We start from the raw sequence: 19843 nt of genomic DNA, 5'->3' as shown, positions 1-19843 counted from the left end.
CATTTGAGAAAGTGTTTATCGGTGTTCCAGGAAGGATTGTCTAAATAGTTAATTTGATTGGAAATGTCTACAATCCAATGTTTGAGGAAGTTTCTCGTAGAGCGACTGACTGCTGCTGCTGAAGAAATATTCGTAGTTTTTGAAAAAACTATAGTGGAGTATGAGGAAGAGATCGATCGTCAGCGCGGACTGCTGGATAACGTTTGGAAACACGAGTCACTAGAGAAAGGTGTGTAACGTTGAAACGTAGTTGTTTTAATAACACAAAACAGGAATAATATATACATATTCTCCCAGTTGTTTATTATATTCTGGTACTAATTTGCAGATATAAAGGCATACTAGTAGATAGCTCTGTAGATCCTCAATTTTAATCAAAACTTCTCTATTGGTTCATGCATTACATTTATTTAGCTGACGCTTTTATCCAAAGTTACTTACAATAAGTGCACTACTAGACCATGTGGGTACCATCCAGAAAAGTATATTTTTTATTATTTTTAGTTTTTTTACATTACATTAGTTCTACTTATTTCATTTATCCCTCTAGAGTTTCCACAACAAAATATCTGTAAGGAGAAGGAGGTTCTCTCGGACCAGCAGCTCTGTATTCAGCAGAGGAACTCCAGTCTGGACCAAGAGGACCCAGATCCTCCACAGATTAAAGAGGAACAGGAGGAACTGTGCACCAGTCAGGAGGGAGAGCAGCTTGAACTGAAGCAGGAGACTGAGACCTTCATGTGGACTCCTACTTATGAAAACAGTGACCATGGTGAGGGTCAGACTCTGTACTCGAATCCTGATGACACTCTAAATGCAGCAGAAAAAGAGTCGGTAGTCAACGTAATTAACCAGTCTGTGGTATCAGAACCAAACTGCTACATGCAGATCCTCCAATGTAACTCTCACGTAGCTCATCAGGAAGGAGGCAAGCATGGAGACAAAAGAAGAAATAACTGTAATACGCACACAGGTAAAAAGTCTTTAAAATGTGACACGTGTGGGAAAGCTTTTAACTGCATGTCCAAATTGCAGAGACATCAGGGCGTCCATACAGGTGAGAAGCCATATTATTGCAGCATCTGTGGAAAAAGATTCAAGCAGGCATCCGTGTTGCACACTCATGTAAGAGTCCACTCAGGTGAGAAGCCATATACTTGCAAAACATGTGGGAAAGGTTTCAGGTGGACTAATTGCCTAACACTCCACATGAGAACTCACTCAGGTGAGAAGCCATACACTTGTAAAACATGTGGGAGAGATTTTCGATCTAGTAGTAACTTGAAAGACCACATGAAAACTCACAGAGGAGAAAAGCTACATCACTGCAGCACAGAGGCTTCAGGTGTAGTCAAACCCATATAGGAGAGAAAGTGTTTACCTTTTAAACATATTGAACAGGTTGTTTCAGGTCAGTAAAAAGCTGATAACTGAAGAATAGAGATAACTACACTGGTATGTCTTTGTGTTAACATTGAAGTATGTTGGAGCAACAGCATTTGTCAGAACAATCGCAGTCTTCGATATGGGAAGGAAGCTCATACTAATGTTAATGAAACCAGCTTTGATTATATACTTGTATGGGATACATGTACAGTAACTACTATGAGCATTTGCCAAATGTCATAAATATCCAGTTTTCAAAAGTCTACCATCTTGTGTTTTTTGTCAGTAGTTTAAATGTACAATTTTAACTATTTATAAAACTGAAAATATCATCACTTTTGTAATAGAATAATTGCTAACATGTAAAAAGCATTGTAGTTCTTCCCTACACTGAGACTATAGCTAAACTGAGATGCCTTGTTTCTCTTTTGAGGTGTGTGCCTACTCAAGGACAGGACCAGGGAGCTCAGCATCTATTTCATATCACACATTCCCCAGCTAGTTGAAGAATAACAAGTGAGAAGCAGTGCACCTGCAAAACACAGTGCTGTGGGGACCTGAAAGTCTCTCTCACTACCCCACAGGAGAGTATTCCATGTGTCTCATTTGACAAGGCATTTAAGATGCATACAGGCAAGTAGCTTTCCACTCGCAAACCCGAGAGAGGACTCCGTTGTTATGGTTTATGGGCTGGAGCTGTTCCCAGCTGACATTGGACGAAGGCGGGGACCTGTACAGGTCGAGAGACTAGATAGATAACCCTTTATGCTCGCATTCACACCTACGGACAATTCAGAGTCATCAATTAACCTAAGCTGCATGTCTTTGGACTGTGGGAGGAAATAAATCAATATATTATCATAATAATATAATAATAAGCGATGAACGCATCCTCCGGCACGTCGGGTGTGCCGGCGGGACTCCGGCCTGCGCGTCCGAGAAGTCCTCGACTGTCGGACAGCACGTCCGCGAGTGAGACGTTTTTAATCCCGTGTGGACCGCCTGATGCTGGAAATTATGCTTTGCAAATAGTTCAGCACTTCTTGTCTACAGAAGAAGCGCAAACATGCATTATGTAGCTCTATATCAACTGTACACTACATAGTGTAAAAGTCATGTAATTCTGATGGTGTTTGTCAGAAAACGCAAATTATTTTTCGCCAGCAGGTGGCACTGTGAGCATTTGTGAAAATTAGCCTGTAGACATTCAGGCCATGAGTGTTATCAAGCATGGGAAGTTTGGGACCGTTTGGAACAAGTCCAGCTGAGTTACATCAGCTTTTTTCATGTGGAATCACGTAAAGTAGCCACCCACTACGGCTAAGCCATTCCGTCAAACGTAAAGCTTTTGATAACATTTAATCACAACTGTCTTGAGATTTTACTAACCAAATTTGAAGAGGATCAGACAAAGTCTAGGAGGAGTTCGTTAAAGTATAGCGACTAGAAATAGGCCAAAAGTTATGGAAAAATGACACAAAAATCAAAATGGCCGACTTACGGTACAGTTGAGAGCATGGTCCCAAGAGACTTATTTTTAAGTCTCTGTGTGATACATGTTCTGACCAAGTTTCATACATGTACGTCAAGCGTAGCCAATTAATATATGGGGCACAGGTGCAACTGACAGGTAATGAGGCATGGGTGACAGGAAGATTGCACGGTTTTTACCGCAAGCCAGACACACCAGAGGGAGACTAGGAAGATAAGAGCTATCCTATTGTATCATCATCTGTGAACACTAATTAAACGGGAACCTCACCCAAAAGTGTGAAACGCCTGGAATCTCTTCGTTGTAGCGAGTAAGGAATAGGATCTTCTCCCGCACCCAGCCGAGTGGCTAGTTGCTGGAATCAGTCAGTACATAGAGACTATAAAATAGTCATATAATATATCACCCATTCCCCAGCTGGTTGAAGTACCAACATCCTCTCAGTAGTGCGTAATATAGTGGAGCTAGAAGCCTCAGACATCTCTATACAGAGTCTCCAGACACACGGATTGACTGTTCTGCCTGTGATCTGGGGCATGTTGTGAGGAATATTGGATATTATATGTTACAGTGTGTTTACTTGTAAGAGTTTAGACCAAGAAGTAATTTCATCATCAGAGGTAATTTCATCCTGTAAGAGGAAGGTGTGAGGAGTGTACTGGAAGCGGGGGTTTGGTGAATCAAACAAAGGAACTGGCCCCAAGAATGTAAGGAGGTGTCTGCCAGCGGGGGTTGGAACGAAGCTGGCTGAACTAGGTGAGAAGAACAGAACAATGGGTCATCTGCCCAGGAGGGGCTTATTGGATGAGCCAATCGTGGGAGCTGATCGATAGGCTCCGGGATGTAACTTTGGGGGGACAAAGAGCTGTGAATCCCAGGAGAGAGGCAGACTTCCTTGGGGCCATCCAGTGAACACACCAGTTTGCTGGGTGGCCTGAACGGGGTCTCACATTTATGGAATATTATGTTTGTTTTATCATTCATGGTGTACATCAGTTTGCAGTTGTTTTGGCTTCTGTTGGTTATTAAATATCTTGTGATTTTGATCTGGACCTGCCGATTCCTGTCCTCCATCAGAATGGGAGCAGGGGGGGGGGGGCTTCTTCTCCTCTGGGCTGCTTTTCAACATGCAGCCTTCCACAGTTCTGAGAGGTTCTGAACCTAACAATGTACATCCTGACCACTGATTAGATATGCTGATGTCTTCATTTACAACATTGCAGCAGCTTCCCACACTTGCAACTTAGTGTAGAAATCACCTTATTGGGCACCTCCTATTTTTGTACAAAGCAACAGTTTAAAGACTCCAGGAAAAATGCTACAACTTTCAGATTTGAGGGTGTCGATGCACTTGTGACCACTCTGTATCAAATGTGTTACCGGACTCGATTCTCTTTGAAAAGTATTAAACCTTCTGCCCAAGACATTGAGAGTCTCCTGTTGCTTCTTCAGATTCCATTCGGTCTGTTCACACAATTTCACCTAAACTAAGGATCAACTAGAAATGCAGAGCCAGAACCAATGAAAGACATCACAAAAGTCACAGTAACAATATATGTCAGATTCACCTGAATATGTGCACAGTTAAAAATGTATGTGGGATAAAGTTCACATGAGAACCCACATAGGTGTAAAGCTGTATAACTGCAACGCCTGTGGGAAAGGAGACTGTCGGATGCTAGACTTGGAAAAGCACAGAAGAATTACAAGTGAGAAGCAGTGCACCTGCAAAACACGGGACCACAGTGCTGTGGGGACTAAACATTGTAGTACAACAATGTGAAGATATTCAATTTAGAATGTGTTCAGAGGATATAAAATAGAGACTATTAAATATTCATACAATACAGAACGGTTTCCCGTTTGCTGTTAAACTACAACATTTAGGCCCTGTTCAAAATTGAGACTCCATTCCAAGTATTTTACACATTGTCCAGTAATTTCCACGTTCACGTTTTGGTGGGACATTCATTTCAGTGAGATGACAGATGTCAACATAAATGATATTGGAACAACTCGTTTCATCCATGGCTAATGTTAAAAATAGTTTCAGTAAAAGGGCCAACAATTACAAGCGGAACAAATGTTCACACATTCATTCCACTGTCGGAACTTGACTGTGTAACATCCAGCGGAAGTAAACAATACAGGCACCGTGGTCATTGCGCAGCTGATTATATCATTCGTAATTAAATAACAATGTCTTCAGTTGAGTATTTGAGAGAGTTTGTCAACGAGCGACTATCTGCTGCTGCTGAAGAAATATTCGGAGTTTTTGTGAAAAATATCGTCGCGTACGAGGAAGAGATCGACCGTCAGCGCAGACTGTTGGATATTGTCTGGAAACCTGAGATTAAGTTACACAGGATAGGTTTGTTAAACTGAAATGGTCCTTCAAAACACAAATTAATGTGACTCATATATGATCCTGATGGTTTAAATAGAAATTGTATTTATTCAGAAGTACATTTTTCTTTCATCACAGTCGTCTCCCATTTCTTCTGTTTTCTGTTCCTCCAGAGCTCCCACAGCAACATGTCTGTAAGGAGGAGGAGGTTCTCTCTGACCAGCAGCTCTGTATTCAGGAGAGGAACTCCAGTCTGGTCCAAGAGGACCCAGATCCTCCACAGATCAAAGAGGAACAGGAGGAACTCTGCATCAGTCAGGAGGGAGAGCAGCTTGAACTGAAGCAGGAGACTGAGACCTTCATGTTGACTCCTTCTTATGAGGAAAGTGACCACGGTGAAGATGAACTTCTGTACTTGTGTACTGATGAAACCCAGAGTGTGGTACAGGAAACATCTCTCGGCTACATTTCAGTTGAAAGCGCTGTAGTAGCGGAACCAAACAATGACCACCAGCTCCTCTCACACAACTCTCATGAAGCTGAAAGCCAAGATCGGAAAGGAAGCAAACGAGACTCTGAATCTACTAAAAATGGAGGGCCTAAACAAATACATCACAAAAGCAATAGTCAAAGTAACAATGTGTACAACCCCACTATGTCAACAATTAACTGTAATACAAGCACAGGTAAAGACTTCTTGCAATGCGACACATGTGGAAAACATTTCAAGTATAAGTCAACACTGGAGAGACACCTGAGAATCCACACAGGTGAGAAGCCACATTCGTGTAACACGTGTGGGCAAAGATTTAGTCGGACATCAACATTAAACTCTCATATGAGAACACACACAGGTGAGAGACCATATTCTTGCATCACCTGTGGGAAGATATTCAGTCAGATGTCAACATTGAATGCACATGTAAAAATACACTCGGGTGAGAAACCGTATTCATGCAAAACCTGTGGGAAAGTATTCAGTCGGTCATCACTTTTGAGTTCTCATTTAAGAATCCATACAGGTGAGAAACCGCATTCTTGCAAAACCTGTGGGAAAAAATTCAATCGGAAATCAATGTTGATCAGTCACATAAGAATCCACACAGGTGAGAAACCGTATACTTGCAACACGTGTGGGAAAAGTTTCAGTTGGACGACACTATTGAAGGCTCATTCAAGAGTCCACACAGGTGAGAAACCGTATTCTTGCAAATCGTGTGGGGAAAGATTTAGTTGGACATCACAACTGAAGACTCACAAAAGAGTCCATACAGGTGAGAAGTCATAACGGCAACATCTGTGGGAAAATATTCTTCGCAATTGTTTGAATTGAAAAGGCATAAAAGAAAGCCTTCTATTTAAACCCACACAAGTGAAGAGCCACATGAATGCAGAACATGAGGGGAAAGTTTATCTTAAATGTCATACATGATAGATCAATAAACAGGACAAACCATCAATTCCTCCTGAGTGTTCTCTTAGTAAAATCAATACACTTTTGCAATGGCATCATTTTTATAACTGTATGTAAAACATTTCACATTAAAAAAAAGGGGGGTCACAACATTTTTTAAAATTAAGTAATACATTAACAACAACTGCATCAATTTTTTTTATTTCCTTCATGGTATAGTTTAACTCATATTGCTGTTAGTAACAGTATACCATTTTGTGATTGGTTCAATTTGATATAAGGTGACTTGTGGAAAAATAAAAAAAGAATAAATATGAATGTCATTAAGTTTATGTGATAATATGTATCTGTTTGGTATTGTGAAAAGGCCTACGTCGTTCACACTCGGCATGCATTATGTGAGCAGACTCTTGTTGTCTAATATGAGGACTTTGTAGATATGTGTGATTATATTCTGTATGATGTGAGATTTAAAGCTGTGTGAATGTCCTGTTACTTCAAGATGTTGATATGACTGTTTCTATGCATGCTGTACCAAGATCTTTTCCGGCCAGATTTGTGTTGTAATACATGTATATAATCAAGTAAGTATAACTGAGACTCATTGAGTTATTCCTATATAATTATCTATGTTAAGATTGACCTGAAGCACAAGTTTGTGTCAACACAAGATGCATGCAATAGTATGTACTTTGTAAGAGCAGCTCTAGTATGTATTAAAAAGAAAAGAGTTAACGATTTGGCTGGGTTTACATTTTATGGATTTCATGCTGGAGGTCCTAAAGCTAAAGGACTATTTGGTAATGTTAACTTTAATACTTGAGTAAATACATTTTTCCACTTACACGTTTTAATGACGACATCAAATTCAGTTAATTAAGCAAAAATGTTGTCAGTTGAGTGTTTGAGAAGGTTTGTCAATGAGCGACTATCTGCTGCTGCTGAAGAAATAGTCAGTTGTTAAAAAAAACATAGTCGAATACGAGCAGCGCGGATTGTTGGATATTGTTTGGAAACCTGAAATAAAGTTATACAGAATAAGTGTGTAAAATATGAATGGTCTTTTATTAACTAACAAGGGGAGTATGACTCATAGGATCCTATTGATTAAATACAAATTAGTTTTACTCAGCAGCTTTTCTTTTACCCTTTTTTTTCTGCAGAATATCTGTTACTTTTATAGCTTTATGTATTGTATGATATAGTACAATATAATTTTTGTTATTTTGGGTTTCAGAGGTGCCGCACAAACACAAATTGTAGATGAAGTTCTACATAGTGCAATCAACAAATCAGCCGAAAATGTCGTGATTGATCAGTGTTCAAATGGACGATGGCAACAAAATGTAGTTTTTTGATCTCATGTATGTGTTCTAACTATAAAGCTTAGTAAGGTGATGATTTAAGACGACCAGATTCATTCTGAAGTCTAAACCTTTTAGCAAATGGTGTTTATCAAGGCTGCAGATACGTGCGACTGACAAGGAAAGAAAAAGTAGTCATAGGGAAGTAAAGTTCACTTTACTTGACAGCTTAAGTTACTTTGTTAATTAAGATTTTTCTTGCATACAAGAACTTGTAGTATTCCTTGGTTAGATATCCATCAGTATGTGAACCAAAATGAAATAGGTCCAACTTGACTAGCTGCAACAAAAATGCTATTTGCTCATTATAACTTCAGTAACACAGACAGAGGTCATTGTGCATAGGTACCTTCACCGTTCACACTTTAAATAACATTTTACTGATAATTGCAATTTGGTACGTTTATTAACATTTTTAATGCATGGGTATTTTTTATGTTATTGCTACTTTTACAAACCTGTGTTAAGTCTTTCCATCCATACTGATATCTTTTGTTTTGTTTTATATATAAATCGAACGGACATAAGTTAAATGTAGTAGAAGAGAGAAATTACCTATTTTCCGGTCAAAAGGACAGGTGTACGCCCGTAGGTGAAAACGGAACCAAAGGGTAGTTCCTGTCCGCTGTCGGACATTCACAGTGTGACATCTAGCAAAAGTAAACAACACATGCGCTGTCTGTCATTCCTCTCTCTGTGGGAATGAATTGCATTAGCTGGAGGACGACATTGTACTCGTTGTGCTGCTAGTTATTTCATTTGAAAATGGCAACAATGTCTTCAGTTGAATATTTCAGAGAGTTTATCTACGAGCGACTGTCTGCTGCTGCTGAAGAAATATTCGGAGTTTTTAAAAATGCGATTGTTGAGTACGAGGACGAGATCGACCGTCAGCGCGGATTGTTGGATATCGCTGTGAAGCCCAAAATACATTTACACAGGATAAGTGTGTAAAACGTTTTCTTTAAAATACTAACATTGTACTACAATTGTTTGTTTAAAAGTGTTTCATGTGTTTGATGAGTCAGTAATGGATTGTCTAATACTTTCCTGTGGATTTTTTTTTTTTTTTAACAGTGTCTCCTGTGGTTGTTGAGTCTAATGGATTTTCTCATACATTCCTGTGGATTTGATTGTTTAATAGAGTCTCCTGTGGTTGATATGTCAGTAATGGATTATTTAATACATTCCTGTGTATTTGATTGTTTAATTGTGTCTCCTGTAGTTGATGAGTCAGTAATTAGGTTTATTGGGGCGAATCACCAAAGGCCACTCCCTTCTGCTGCTGGCACTGTTGCTTTAGGCGCTTACTTCCCAATTCAGGTGCAACTCGTTTCGCAATGCGTTACACCCTAGCAGCGGTTCTAGAGAGGGAATAACGGGACAACAGCATAAAAAACACATACAGCCGTAAAAAAAAAATAAGTGTATGACATGTATGATCCTAATGTTTTTAACACATAACATTATTTGTTGTATGTATCATGTCAGTGTTTCTGTCATCACAGTAGTATCCTCTTTCTTTAATCTGTCCCTCCAGAGCTCCCACAGCAACATGTCTGTAAGGAGGAGGAGGTTCTCTCTGACCAGCAGCTCTGTATTCAGGAGAGGAACTCCAGTCTGGACAAAGAGGACCCAGATCCTCCACAGATCAAAGAGGAACAGGAGGAACCCTGCACCAGTCAGGAGGGAGAGCAGCTTGAAGTGAAGCAGGAGACTGAGACCTTCATGTTCACTCCTTCTTATGAGGAAAGTAACCACAGTGAAGATCAACTTCTGTACTTCAATCCTGATGACACAGTCAACATACCAGTTATAGGCTCTGTGGTACCAGAGTCAAACAATGACCACCAGCTCCTCTCACACAACTCTCATGTAGCTGAGAGCCAAGATCAGACAGGATGCAAGCACGCAGACTCAGGATCAACTATGAATTCAGAGCTAAAACTAAAGAAAAGACAACCCAAGAGCAGAACTAGCAGTAACGGTGTAAACAACTCTAACTTGTTGAAGATTCCGTCTTGCAAATGTGACACATGTGGCAAGACATTTCAGTTTAAGTCCAATTTGTATGCACACCTGAGAATCCACACAGATGAGAGGCCACATTTTTGCAACATTTGTGGAAAAAGATTCAGACAGGCATCGGTATTGAAAGCTCATACAAGGATCCACACAGGTGAAAAGCCATACCCTTGCAAAACATGTGGGAGAGATTTCAGATTCAATAGTGGCTTGTTGGTTCACATGAGAACACACACAGGTGAGAAGCCCTTTACTTGCAAAACATGTGGCACAGCTTTCAGGTTTGGTGGTGATTTGAAAATCCACATGAGAAGAGTCCACACTGCTGAGAATCCACCGTAACTGCAAAACCTGCGGGATACGATTGTGTGGAGTGTTTGAATTGGCAAGGCATGAAAGAATGCATACAGACAGATAGCCCCATTTTTTTAACCCTTTACAAGTGAGGACCCACGTAAATGCAGCACTCATGCTTAAAAAAAAAACAAAGCATGAACAGGATAAACCACCAACCTACTCGCTAAAATGAATACACTTTTGTTACAGCAATTTCTTTGTTATTGTTTATAAAGTATTTCCCATCAAGAAGAGATCATACTTTATTTAAGGAAATAGTGCATCATCCACAAAGATATGAAGTTTTGTTAAACTAACCTTTTTTTTAATATCCTAAATATTACTGTTACTCACATTTCTATTTGCAACAATATGTTTTTGACACAATCATTATCTCCCAAATCTTTCTATTATCGTTGCTGCACAATGAGCTCATAGCTCCTACAAATGTTAGACCTGTTAAATGAATAATAGTTGTAATAAAAATATTTGAATACTCAAATGACTGGGTTTTTGGACTGTGATATTTAGGCTGAGAACCCTCTTTCTACTGTTGTTGGGTCCCTTGTGTTGTTATCCTATCGAAAAGTATTTTCTTTTGCAGCATTAAACTTTATTTTATGTATTCTGTGATTGGTTCCATTTGATATGTTTGTTTTGGGTTTTAGAAGTGACACAAATTGTTGGTGATGTGGTGCTCTCAATACATTTTGCTCACAATAATAAATAAAAAAATGTAATTCCAGTCATTCAGACTGGTCTTTCCAAATTGATGGATTGGACGATTATGTCCAGGACAAGCAGCAGGAACCAAAGTGTTAGAAGTGCATACCATCAATTGTTCCTAAAGGAACATGGACAACAAAATGCTGTCATTTGATCTCCAGTTTGTATACTAGTTTAATAAAAACACGGGGCCATACTATTACAATTCGGCATTTTTTTTAATAAACCAATTACAACTACCAACAGTCATACTCTCAAGGACCTTAATGCATTGTCACATATTGTCAAATAACTAAAAATAAAGGCTAAAAACCGGCAACTGCCGCGGCAAGTTGTGGCAGCTGCCAGCTGAGCTTGCAACAGGAATGCCTCCGTTAGCTGCCACTCCCATTTTGAGCCAGTTCCTACATCTACCATCGGAACATAATTGTGTCACACGTAGCGGATGTAGACAAAATAAGAGCTTGTAGCATTAACCCCACCTCTATGTATGCAGTTAACGTTAGCTGGAGAGGGTGTTGTAGTCAGCCGTTGCGTAGGAACATATATTTAATTGGTAAACTAAGCAATGATGTCTTCAGTTGAATATTTCAGAGAGTTTATCAACCAGCGACTATCTGCTGCTGCAGAAGAAATATTCGGAGTTTTTGCAAAAACTATCGTCGAGTACGAGGAAAAAATCGACCGTCAGCGCGGATTGTTGGACATCGCTTTGAAACCTGTGATACAGTTACACAGGATAGGTGAGTAACACAAGTATTTAAATAACACACAAACAGGTATTCGATTTATATATAATCGATCTCGGCGCTATACTGCATGTTTGTTTGTTTTGTTCCTTTAACATCAGCATGGTACTCTTCACCTTTTGCTCTCTGTCCCTCCAGAGCTCCCACAGCAACATGTCTGTAAGGAGGAGGAGGTTCTCTCTGACCAGCAGCTCTGTATTCAGGAGAGGAACTCCAGTCTGGACCAAGAGGACCCAGATCCTCCACAGATCAAAGAGGAACAGGAGGAACCCTGCACCAGTCAGGAGGGAGAGCAGCTTGAACTGCAGCAGGAGACTGAGACCTTCATCTGGACTACTTATGAGGAAAGTGACTACTGTGAAGATGAGACTCAGAGTGTGGTGGGGGACAAGCTTCTAAGTTACATTTCAGTTAAAAGCGCTGTAGAACCTGATCCAAACAATGACCTCCAGGTCAGAAATGCAGAGCCAAAACAAAAGAAAAGACATCCCCAAAGCAACAGTCACACTAACATTGTAGATAATGTGAGAACCCACACAGGTGAGACATCGGCATTGAATGATCATGTAAAAATCAACACAGATGAGAATCCGTATACTTGTGAAATATGTGGGAATGGTTTCAAATGGACTTGGCACCTAACACTCCACATGAAAAAGCACACGGGTGAGAAGCCGTACCTTTGCAGGACCTGCGGGATAAGATTCAGTGACGTTTCAGTTTTGGAAGAGCACATGAGACTCCACAGAAGTGAGAAGACATACACTTGTGAAACATGTGGGAAAAATTTCAGCCGTAACGGTAACTTTAAACTCCACATGAGAACGCACACAGGTGAGAAGCCGTACCATTGCAAGTTCTGCGGTAAAAGATTCAGTGACATGTCAGCTTTGAATGGGCACATTAGAATCCATACAGGTGAGAAGCCATATACTTGCAAAACGTGTGGGAAAGGATTCCGTCAGACGTCAACGTTGAAGAGTCACATGAGCATCCACACAGGTGAGAAGCCATATACTTGCACAACTTGTGGGAAGTATTTCAGACTAATTGGTCTCCTGAGATTACACATAAAAAGAATCCACCATGGCGGGAAACTGTGATTGAATGTAGACCATTTGTACTATGGATAAAAGGTCACGTGATCTTAGTGACAATAAGTAGTAGATTGTCAACAAAGCCGTATAGTTTTGTTAAACTAACCAGTTGTGTTTGTACTGCATTACTCATGTTTTTTGTTTGCTACCGTATTTCTTTAAAACACTAATAATATCCCAAATCTTTCAAAAATGTTTTCTGCACAGTGAGTACATATAACAACTTTTACAGAGAGGAAAGAACCACTCTCTCTATTGTTGTTTGGTCACTTACGTCATCATCCTGCCAACTGGAATATCTTCTATTCTGACTGCAGTATGTCTGTTCATTGCATATTTATATGTATTTTTTGGAAGTTGTTTGACTTGATATGATTTTTTGTTTTTAGGGGCTTTAGAGATGACACACACATTGTATATGGTGCGTTACATGGTGTTCTGCTGTTATTTGATCTCATGTATGTGTTCTAACAATAAAGCTTTTTAAGGCGAGGCCGTAAGAAAACCAGATTATTCCTTATGTCTGAGCACATATAAGCACATTCTTTACATTCAAAGCGTGTGAGTGACAACAAAAGAAAAAGACGTCGCAGTGAAGGACAGTTCTTTCCAGAGTGTTATGGCATGCAAGAGGTGTGTTTCGTTGCAGCTCAGCGGCTTGAGGTTAAAGGAAAGGTATTCTTTGACACTGATCAAAGTTAGCATTAAGTTTAATAATCAACACACTTAGGATTCAACAGTTTCACCTCATATTGGTAGAAGGAGGAAGGTTAGTTCACCTCCCAACCTTTGTACATCAATATATTGATTTTTTTTTAAATGTTTTTTTTTTCAATACCTTTATGCTGACTTGCCCATATTATTGAAAAGTATCATAAAAAACTACAGAAATTTGGTCTAATGTAGAACACATACTTTGCTTTTAATTGATAATTAATAAATTCTAACTGAGCGCTTCTATCTTTACCGGCACAGCTTTTCCAGCCTTTACGGCACTCCCTCAGCGGTCCAGGAAACACACAGACTAATTACATGTGTTGTAAATCATAGAATTTTGTGTATTCTATAGGCGTCGCCCCCTCCAGTGACATTTGCACACACACAGGAGTGAACGTGAGTCAGAGAAGTTATTTCATATGGTGTTCTCTAAAGAGAAATGTGAACAAAGAGACCCGAGAGACCATAATCTTAAACCAACAAATGTACAGACTGGTATATCTTCATTCTAATATATGCTCAGAGACTATGGAGTGAGTTTAGAAGAGGTAATGTAAAGCGCCACTACGAGACAAAGCACACATCTTTTGAGCAAACGTACCCACACAAATGCGAAATGAAGGGACAACAAATAAACGATCTAAGTGGCCAAATTGATCAGAATCATATATTAATTCACTGCCCAACAATGATGTTAACAGAGAGGAATAGAGCTGAAACAAGTGGTTTCAATGACCACAGATAAAGTCCCTCCACACAAATGTCTCTTTTTAGAAGATGAAAATAACCGATTGACCACTTCACACCTCACAATTCAAAGCTGCAGGGCAAAGACAATTCAGTTAAATTAATTTATCTGAAATTAAGTACTTTATTTTAAGAGTCACATTTTTCAAAAACTTACTGACATGTATTTCATTTTTTAATTCAGCCTACATGTTACTTGAAGTAAAGAACATGTATTTATTATTAGAGTATATGCTATTTATAATTAATCCAGTTCAATTTGAAATCTGACAATAAATATTGTTTAGATATTATTCAATTTAACATTCTTTGTCAGATGTTGAACACATACAGACTTTAATACAACTGTTGGCTACTTCAACATGAGACTGAATCAAAGCGCAAGGTAAGACATTATTTGGTGTTCCGGACCTTTGAATGAGGAAATTCTCTCTAACTGAATACCCCTGCTGTATAGCGTTTAGCCCAATTAAGTGTAGGTGCTCAGTAAACTTTGACCGCCGCTCCTTTAGGCAACAAACCAATATTTATTTTTATTGAAATCTGGTTTTGAGTGATACTATAACTTTTGGGGGTTTTCTTGAAATGGACAGTGATACAAATAAGATAGTATGTAATTATAGCCCTGACTTGGGCCATTCTAAATTCTTTCTTAAAGTATATTTTGCTAATAGCCTAATAATTACTTACTTGTACCGAACTAACATTTTGAATACACCATTCAAAATGCTTATAAATTATTTTTACTTTAATAATCATATTGCATATTTGTTTTTGTACTAACTTCGAAGAAACAAAAACTCAGCTTTCATTGAAAAGTACCAAATGTCATTGTGAATTGAAGCGAGGAAGATGTACATCATTCCCACTGATGTTAAATGGACAAGTTGTGACAAAGAGGACAACAGTTGAAAGCGGAAAGAAAAAGTCGCGCACTTCGACTGTCGGAACTTTAACAGTGTGACATCCGGAGGAAGTAAATAACGCAAGCACGTGTTTAACTAATTAAGGGACTCCGTCGAGACCCTGGTGCAGATACTTTTTTCACTTGTACTTAAATAACAATGTATTCAGTTGAGTATTTGAGAGAGTTTGTCAACGAGCGACTATCTGCTGCTACTGAAGAAATATTCGGAGTTTTTGAAAAAACTATTGTTGAGTACGAGGAAGAGATCGACCGTCAGCGCAGATTGTTGAATATCGTTTGGAAACCGGAAATAAAGTTACACAGGATAGGTGAGTAAACATGTAATGGTCTTCAAAGAATAGTACTACTCATGAAGGATTCGTGTTTATGTTTGCGTTTTTCTATCATCAGTAGTATCCTAATTATGTTGCTCTCTGTCCCTCCAGAGCTCCCACAGCAACATGTCTGTAAGGAGGAGGAGGTTCTCTCTGACCAGCAGCTCTGTATTCAGGAGAGGAACTCCAGTCTGGACCAAGAGGACCCAGATCCTCCACAGATCAAAGAGGAACAGGAGGAACCCTGCACCAGTCAGGAGGGAGAGCAGCTTGAACTGAAGCAGGAGACTGAGACCTTGATCTGGACTCCTACTCATGAGGAAAGTAACCACACTGAACCAGAACCAACAAGAGACCAAGAGACTCCAAACCTCAATCCTGATGACACTATCAGCTTACCCGTTATAAGCCCTGTGGTATCGGGACCAGAAAGTGACCACCAGCTCCTCTCACATAGCTCTCATACGGCTAAGAGCCAAGATCACAAACGAGCCAAGAAGAGAGACTTGAGGTGTTTTCAATGTGACACGTGTGAGAAGGCTTTTCAGTTTAAGTCAAAGTTGCAGAGACACATGATGATACACACAGGTGAAAAGCCATTTACTTGCGACACGTGTGGGAAAAGGTTCACTCGGACAGCATCATTGGATGCTCATATGAGAATCCACACCGGGGAGAAGCCGTTTTCTTGCAAAACATGCGGGAAAGGTTTTAAATGGCTTAGCTGCTTCAAAATCCACATGAAATCTCACTCGGATGGCAAGCCATGGATGCATACTTTCAAGACCTGTGGGAAAATATTAATTAAGAAATCATCATTGAACAATCATGTAAGCATCCACACAGACGAGAAGCCGTATTCTTGCAACACCTGTGGGAAAATATTCAGTCATAAATCATCATTAACAGCTCATGTAAGCATCCACACAGGCGAGAAGCTGTTTTCTTGCAAAATATGTGGGCGACATTTCAGACTTGTTAATAACTTGAGGTCCCACATGACAACACACACGGGTGAAAGGCCGTTTTCTTGCAACACGTGCGGGAAAAGATTCAGTCGGAGACCACCACTGAAGGCCCATATGAGAATTCATACAGGGGAGAAGCCATTTTCTTGCAAAATATGTGGAAGACATTTCAGATATGATACTGGCTTGCTGGCCCACAGGAAAAGAGACCACACTGGCGAGAAGTCATAACAACGATGACACCTTTTGGGGAAAGATTCTGCAGCATGTTTGAATTGAAAAGAGTGCAAACAGACCCCCACGCGAGTGAGGAGCTACATGAATTTCTGGGAAAGTGTTTAAATATATTTGACTTATTACTGAATGAACACTCGAGTGATGTTGGGTCACTTATGTTTTCATCCTGCTCGCTACTTGTATATACACAAAAATATGTATTCTATATTGTCATGTAATTTGTGATTGATTCAACATGAAAGATTTTATAAGGTGACACAAATTGCAGACCCTGTGCTGTTATTGTGAATTATATTTTTATTAATAATGTATTATATTGTAAAACCTACAATATCAACAAGCTATTTCAACATGAAACAGGCAACCATGGAAACTCAGGATCAACTGTAAATACACAGCGAAAACCAAAGAAATAAATACACATGAGTGTGTTTTTTTATATGTTTTAACTTGATTACATTTGATGTGTACTTTTAAGTCCACTACATCACCCTCACAGCTATAGTTATTTCGGTGATTGATATTACAAAAAAAATCATAGTTGGCTTCTTTGATATGATGCCTTGTTAAAATATCAGTATGTGAACCAGGTTAACATTTGCTGAGAGCCAAAATCAGAAAGAAGGCAAGTGTAAAACATTACAAAAGCAGAAGTCACAGTAGCAATGTACACACCTGTAACTTAAAGATTAACAGAAATACTCATGCAGGTGATGGAGGTTTTTCCAATGTGACACTTTCAAATGTAGGCCCTTATTTCAGTTTGGGGAAGAAAGAGAAGTGATGTTAACTGAAATAAGCAAAATGGTATTGACAGTAATAAGTGTTGTAGAGCATGAAGGGAAAGGTAGAGGAGCGAGATGGATGTTTGACCTTTTTGAGAGACGCACTGACCTCTTAAAAAAGGATGAATATAATAGAAAGAAAGAAGATGGCGTAGTAACTGACTAGTTCCAGCAGGGGGCAGCAAGTATAGCGGACTCCATTAAATTCAGTAAAGAAATGGAAGAAGAAGAAAAGGGAGGTAAACTATACCACCGCTATTGTTTTTAGCTCTATGGATGTATGCTATTAACTGAGATATATTTCAGTTGCAGTCCATTGTAACTAAACAACAATGTCTTCAGTTGACTATTTAAGAGACTTTGTCAACGAGCGCCTATCTGCTGCTGCTGAAGAAATATTTGGAGTTTTTAAAAATGCGATCGTTGAGTACGAGGAAGAGATCGACCGTCAGCGCAGACTGTTGGATATCGTTTGGAAACCTGTAATACAGTTACACAGGATAGGTTTGTACAACAAAAAACTAATTCATTGTTTAAATTCTCGCATGTTTGCATTTTCTTCTTCACCATCACAGTCGTCTCCTATTTCTTTTGCTCTCTGTCCCTCCAGAGCTCCCACTGCAACATGTCTGTAAGGAGAAGCAGGTTCTCTCTGACCAGCAGCTCTGTATTCAGGAGAGGAACTCCAGTCTGGACCAAGAGGACCCAGATCCTCCACAGATCAAAGAGGAACTCTGCACCAGTCAGGAGAGAGAGCAGCCTGAACTGCAGCAGGAGACTGAGACCTTCATGTTGAGTCCTTATGAGGAAAGTGACCACAGTGACGATGAGACTTCAAACCTCAAACCTGACGACGCTATCAACTTACCCATTATAAGCTCTGTGGTTTCAGGACCAGAAAGAGACCACCAGCTCCTCTCCAACAACTCTCATACAGCTGAGAGCCAAGATCACAAACAAGCCAAGAAGAGAGACTCTGGATCAACTAAACATGCAGAGCCGAAAGTTAAGAAAAGACGTGCCAAAAGGAAAAATCTCACAAAGAGTAAATTTGACCCGATTACGTCAAAGATTGACAGTAATACTCACACGGGTAAGACGCTTATTCATTGTGACACGTGTGACAAAACGTTTAAGTATAAGTCACAATTGCAGAGTCATCTGACCATACACACGGGGGAAAGGTCTGATTCATGTAACACTTTAAAATGTGAAACGTGTGAAAAAGAATTCATCTACCCGTCAAGCTTGATCATTCACCTGAGAACTCACTCAGGTGAGAAACCGTTTTGTTGCAAAACATGTGGTAATAGATTCAGTCACAAATCAGCATTGAACTCTCATCTGACCATCCATACAGGTGAGAAACCGTATTCTTGCTTAACATGTGGGAGAGCTTTCAGACTTGGTGGTAACTTGAGAGTCCACATGAGAATCCACACAGGTGAGAAGGCACTTTCTCACAAAACATGAGGGGCAAACAAACAAAGCAGATTCCGCAGGTCGGCCGGTGGCTGCTTGGTCCACGTGAGAAGAGCCCACTGGTGAGAAGCCGTCCCTCTGCGGTAATCCTGTGGGAGACTATTCAGTTCTCGTGGTTCATGATCAAACACACGTTTTCCAATTCAAAAGAGGTCACAGTATGTTATTGTAATGAAGTATATTATGAGCAATGACATCAAGTTTTGTTGAACTAATCTTGTTTTTTTTCTCCTTCATATTACTCGTTTTTGTCAGAAACAATACTTCTGTAAAAAAATCTCCCTCATCTTTGTTGCACAATTAGTGCATAATTCTTACAAATGTTTACCTGTTAAATTATTCTTTTTTTTTTACAATGTTTATACACCACCCCAGATATATGAGTTGATTGTGAACTCTGTTGAATCTGAGGAAGTCTCTCTTTCTCTTGTGGTGTTGGGTCACTTTATGTTGCCTTCTTGTCAACTAGTCTCTTCTTTTTTTTCCGTCTGCAACATGTCAACTGTAGATTATGAAAGTAAAGCTCTTTCAATATCCAGTAGCAGTGATAGAAATGATAGATGGCATACAAATGAGATTCTAAGCCAACAATCGGGGTTTCCACACGTCCTTGAACACCTGAAAATATCTGTGAAAAAGTTGACCGAGTTCACAGTCGTTGAAAATAAGAGGAAAAATAAAATGTCCTGGAAAATCTTGTGTTTACTGAAAAAGTACTCCAAAGTTATC

At 39.5% G+C, this 19843-nt stretch overlaps 5 protein-coding genes across 5 annotated transcripts; all 5 read left to right on the top strand.

The window, feature by feature from the left end:
- Positions 1-18: 18 nt before the first annotated feature.
- On the top strand, positions 19-1590 carry LOC306697109 (uncharacterized protein). Its single transcript, XM_079160854.1, has 2 exons — positions 19-229; positions 551-1590. The coding sequence occupies exons 1-2, from the start codon at positions 64-66 to the stop codon at positions 1363-1365; spliced, it is 981 nt and encodes a 326-aa protein (XP_079016980.1). The 5' UTR covers positions 19-63; the 3' UTR covers positions 1366-1590.
- Positions 1591-5023: 3433 nt separating this feature from the next.
- On the top strand, positions 5024-10800 carry LOC306697041 (uncharacterized protein). Its single transcript, XM_079160782.1, has 4 exons — positions 5024-5249; positions 5399-6511; positions 8788-8949; positions 9544-10800. The coding sequence occupies exons 1-4, from the start codon at positions 5078-5080 to the stop codon at positions 10368-10370; spliced, it is 2274 nt and encodes a 757-aa protein (XP_079016908.1). The 5' UTR covers positions 5024-5077; the 3' UTR covers positions 10371-10800.
- Positions 10801-11661: 861 nt separating this feature from the next.
- On the top strand, positions 11662-13428 carry LOC306697040 (uncharacterized protein; the record flags this gene model as incomplete). The annotated part of the gene is made up of 2 exons (XM_079160781.1): positions 11662-11833; positions 11978-13428. The coding sequence occupies 2 exons, from the start codon at positions 11662-11664 to the stop codon at positions 12940-12942; spliced, it is 1137 nt and encodes a 378-aa protein (XP_079016907.1). The 3' UTR covers positions 12943-13428.
- A 1986-nt stretch (positions 13429-15414) lies between these two features.
- Positions 15415-17295, top strand: LOC306697741 (uncharacterized protein). The gene is made up of 2 exons (XM_079161772.1): positions 15415-15636; positions 15754-17295. Exons 1-2 carry the CDS (start codon positions 15465-15467, stop codon positions 16839-16841), a joined length of 1260 nt encoding a protein of 419 aa, XP_079017898.1. The 5' UTR covers positions 15415-15464; the 3' UTR covers positions 16842-17295.
- Positions 17296-17864: 569 nt separating this feature from the next.
- LOC306697548 (uncharacterized protein) lies at positions 17865-19737 on the top strand. The gene is made up of 2 exons (XM_079161526.1): positions 17865-18136; positions 18243-19737. Exons 1-2 carry the CDS (start codon positions 17965-17967, stop codon positions 19103-19105), a joined length of 1035 nt encoding a protein of 344 aa, XP_079017652.1. The 5' UTR covers positions 17865-17964; the 3' UTR covers positions 19106-19737.
- The last annotated feature ends 106 nt before the right edge of the window (positions 19738-19843 follow it).

This window comes from Pholis gunnellus (assembly GCF_910591455.1).
Source record: "Pholis gunnellus genome assembly, chromosome: 6".
In the NCBI taxonomy this organism is placed as follows: Eukaryota; Metazoa; Chordata; class Actinopteri; order Perciformes; family Pholidae; genus Pholis; species Pholis gunnellus.
This window is presented reverse-complemented; position numbering and strand designations above follow the sequence as displayed.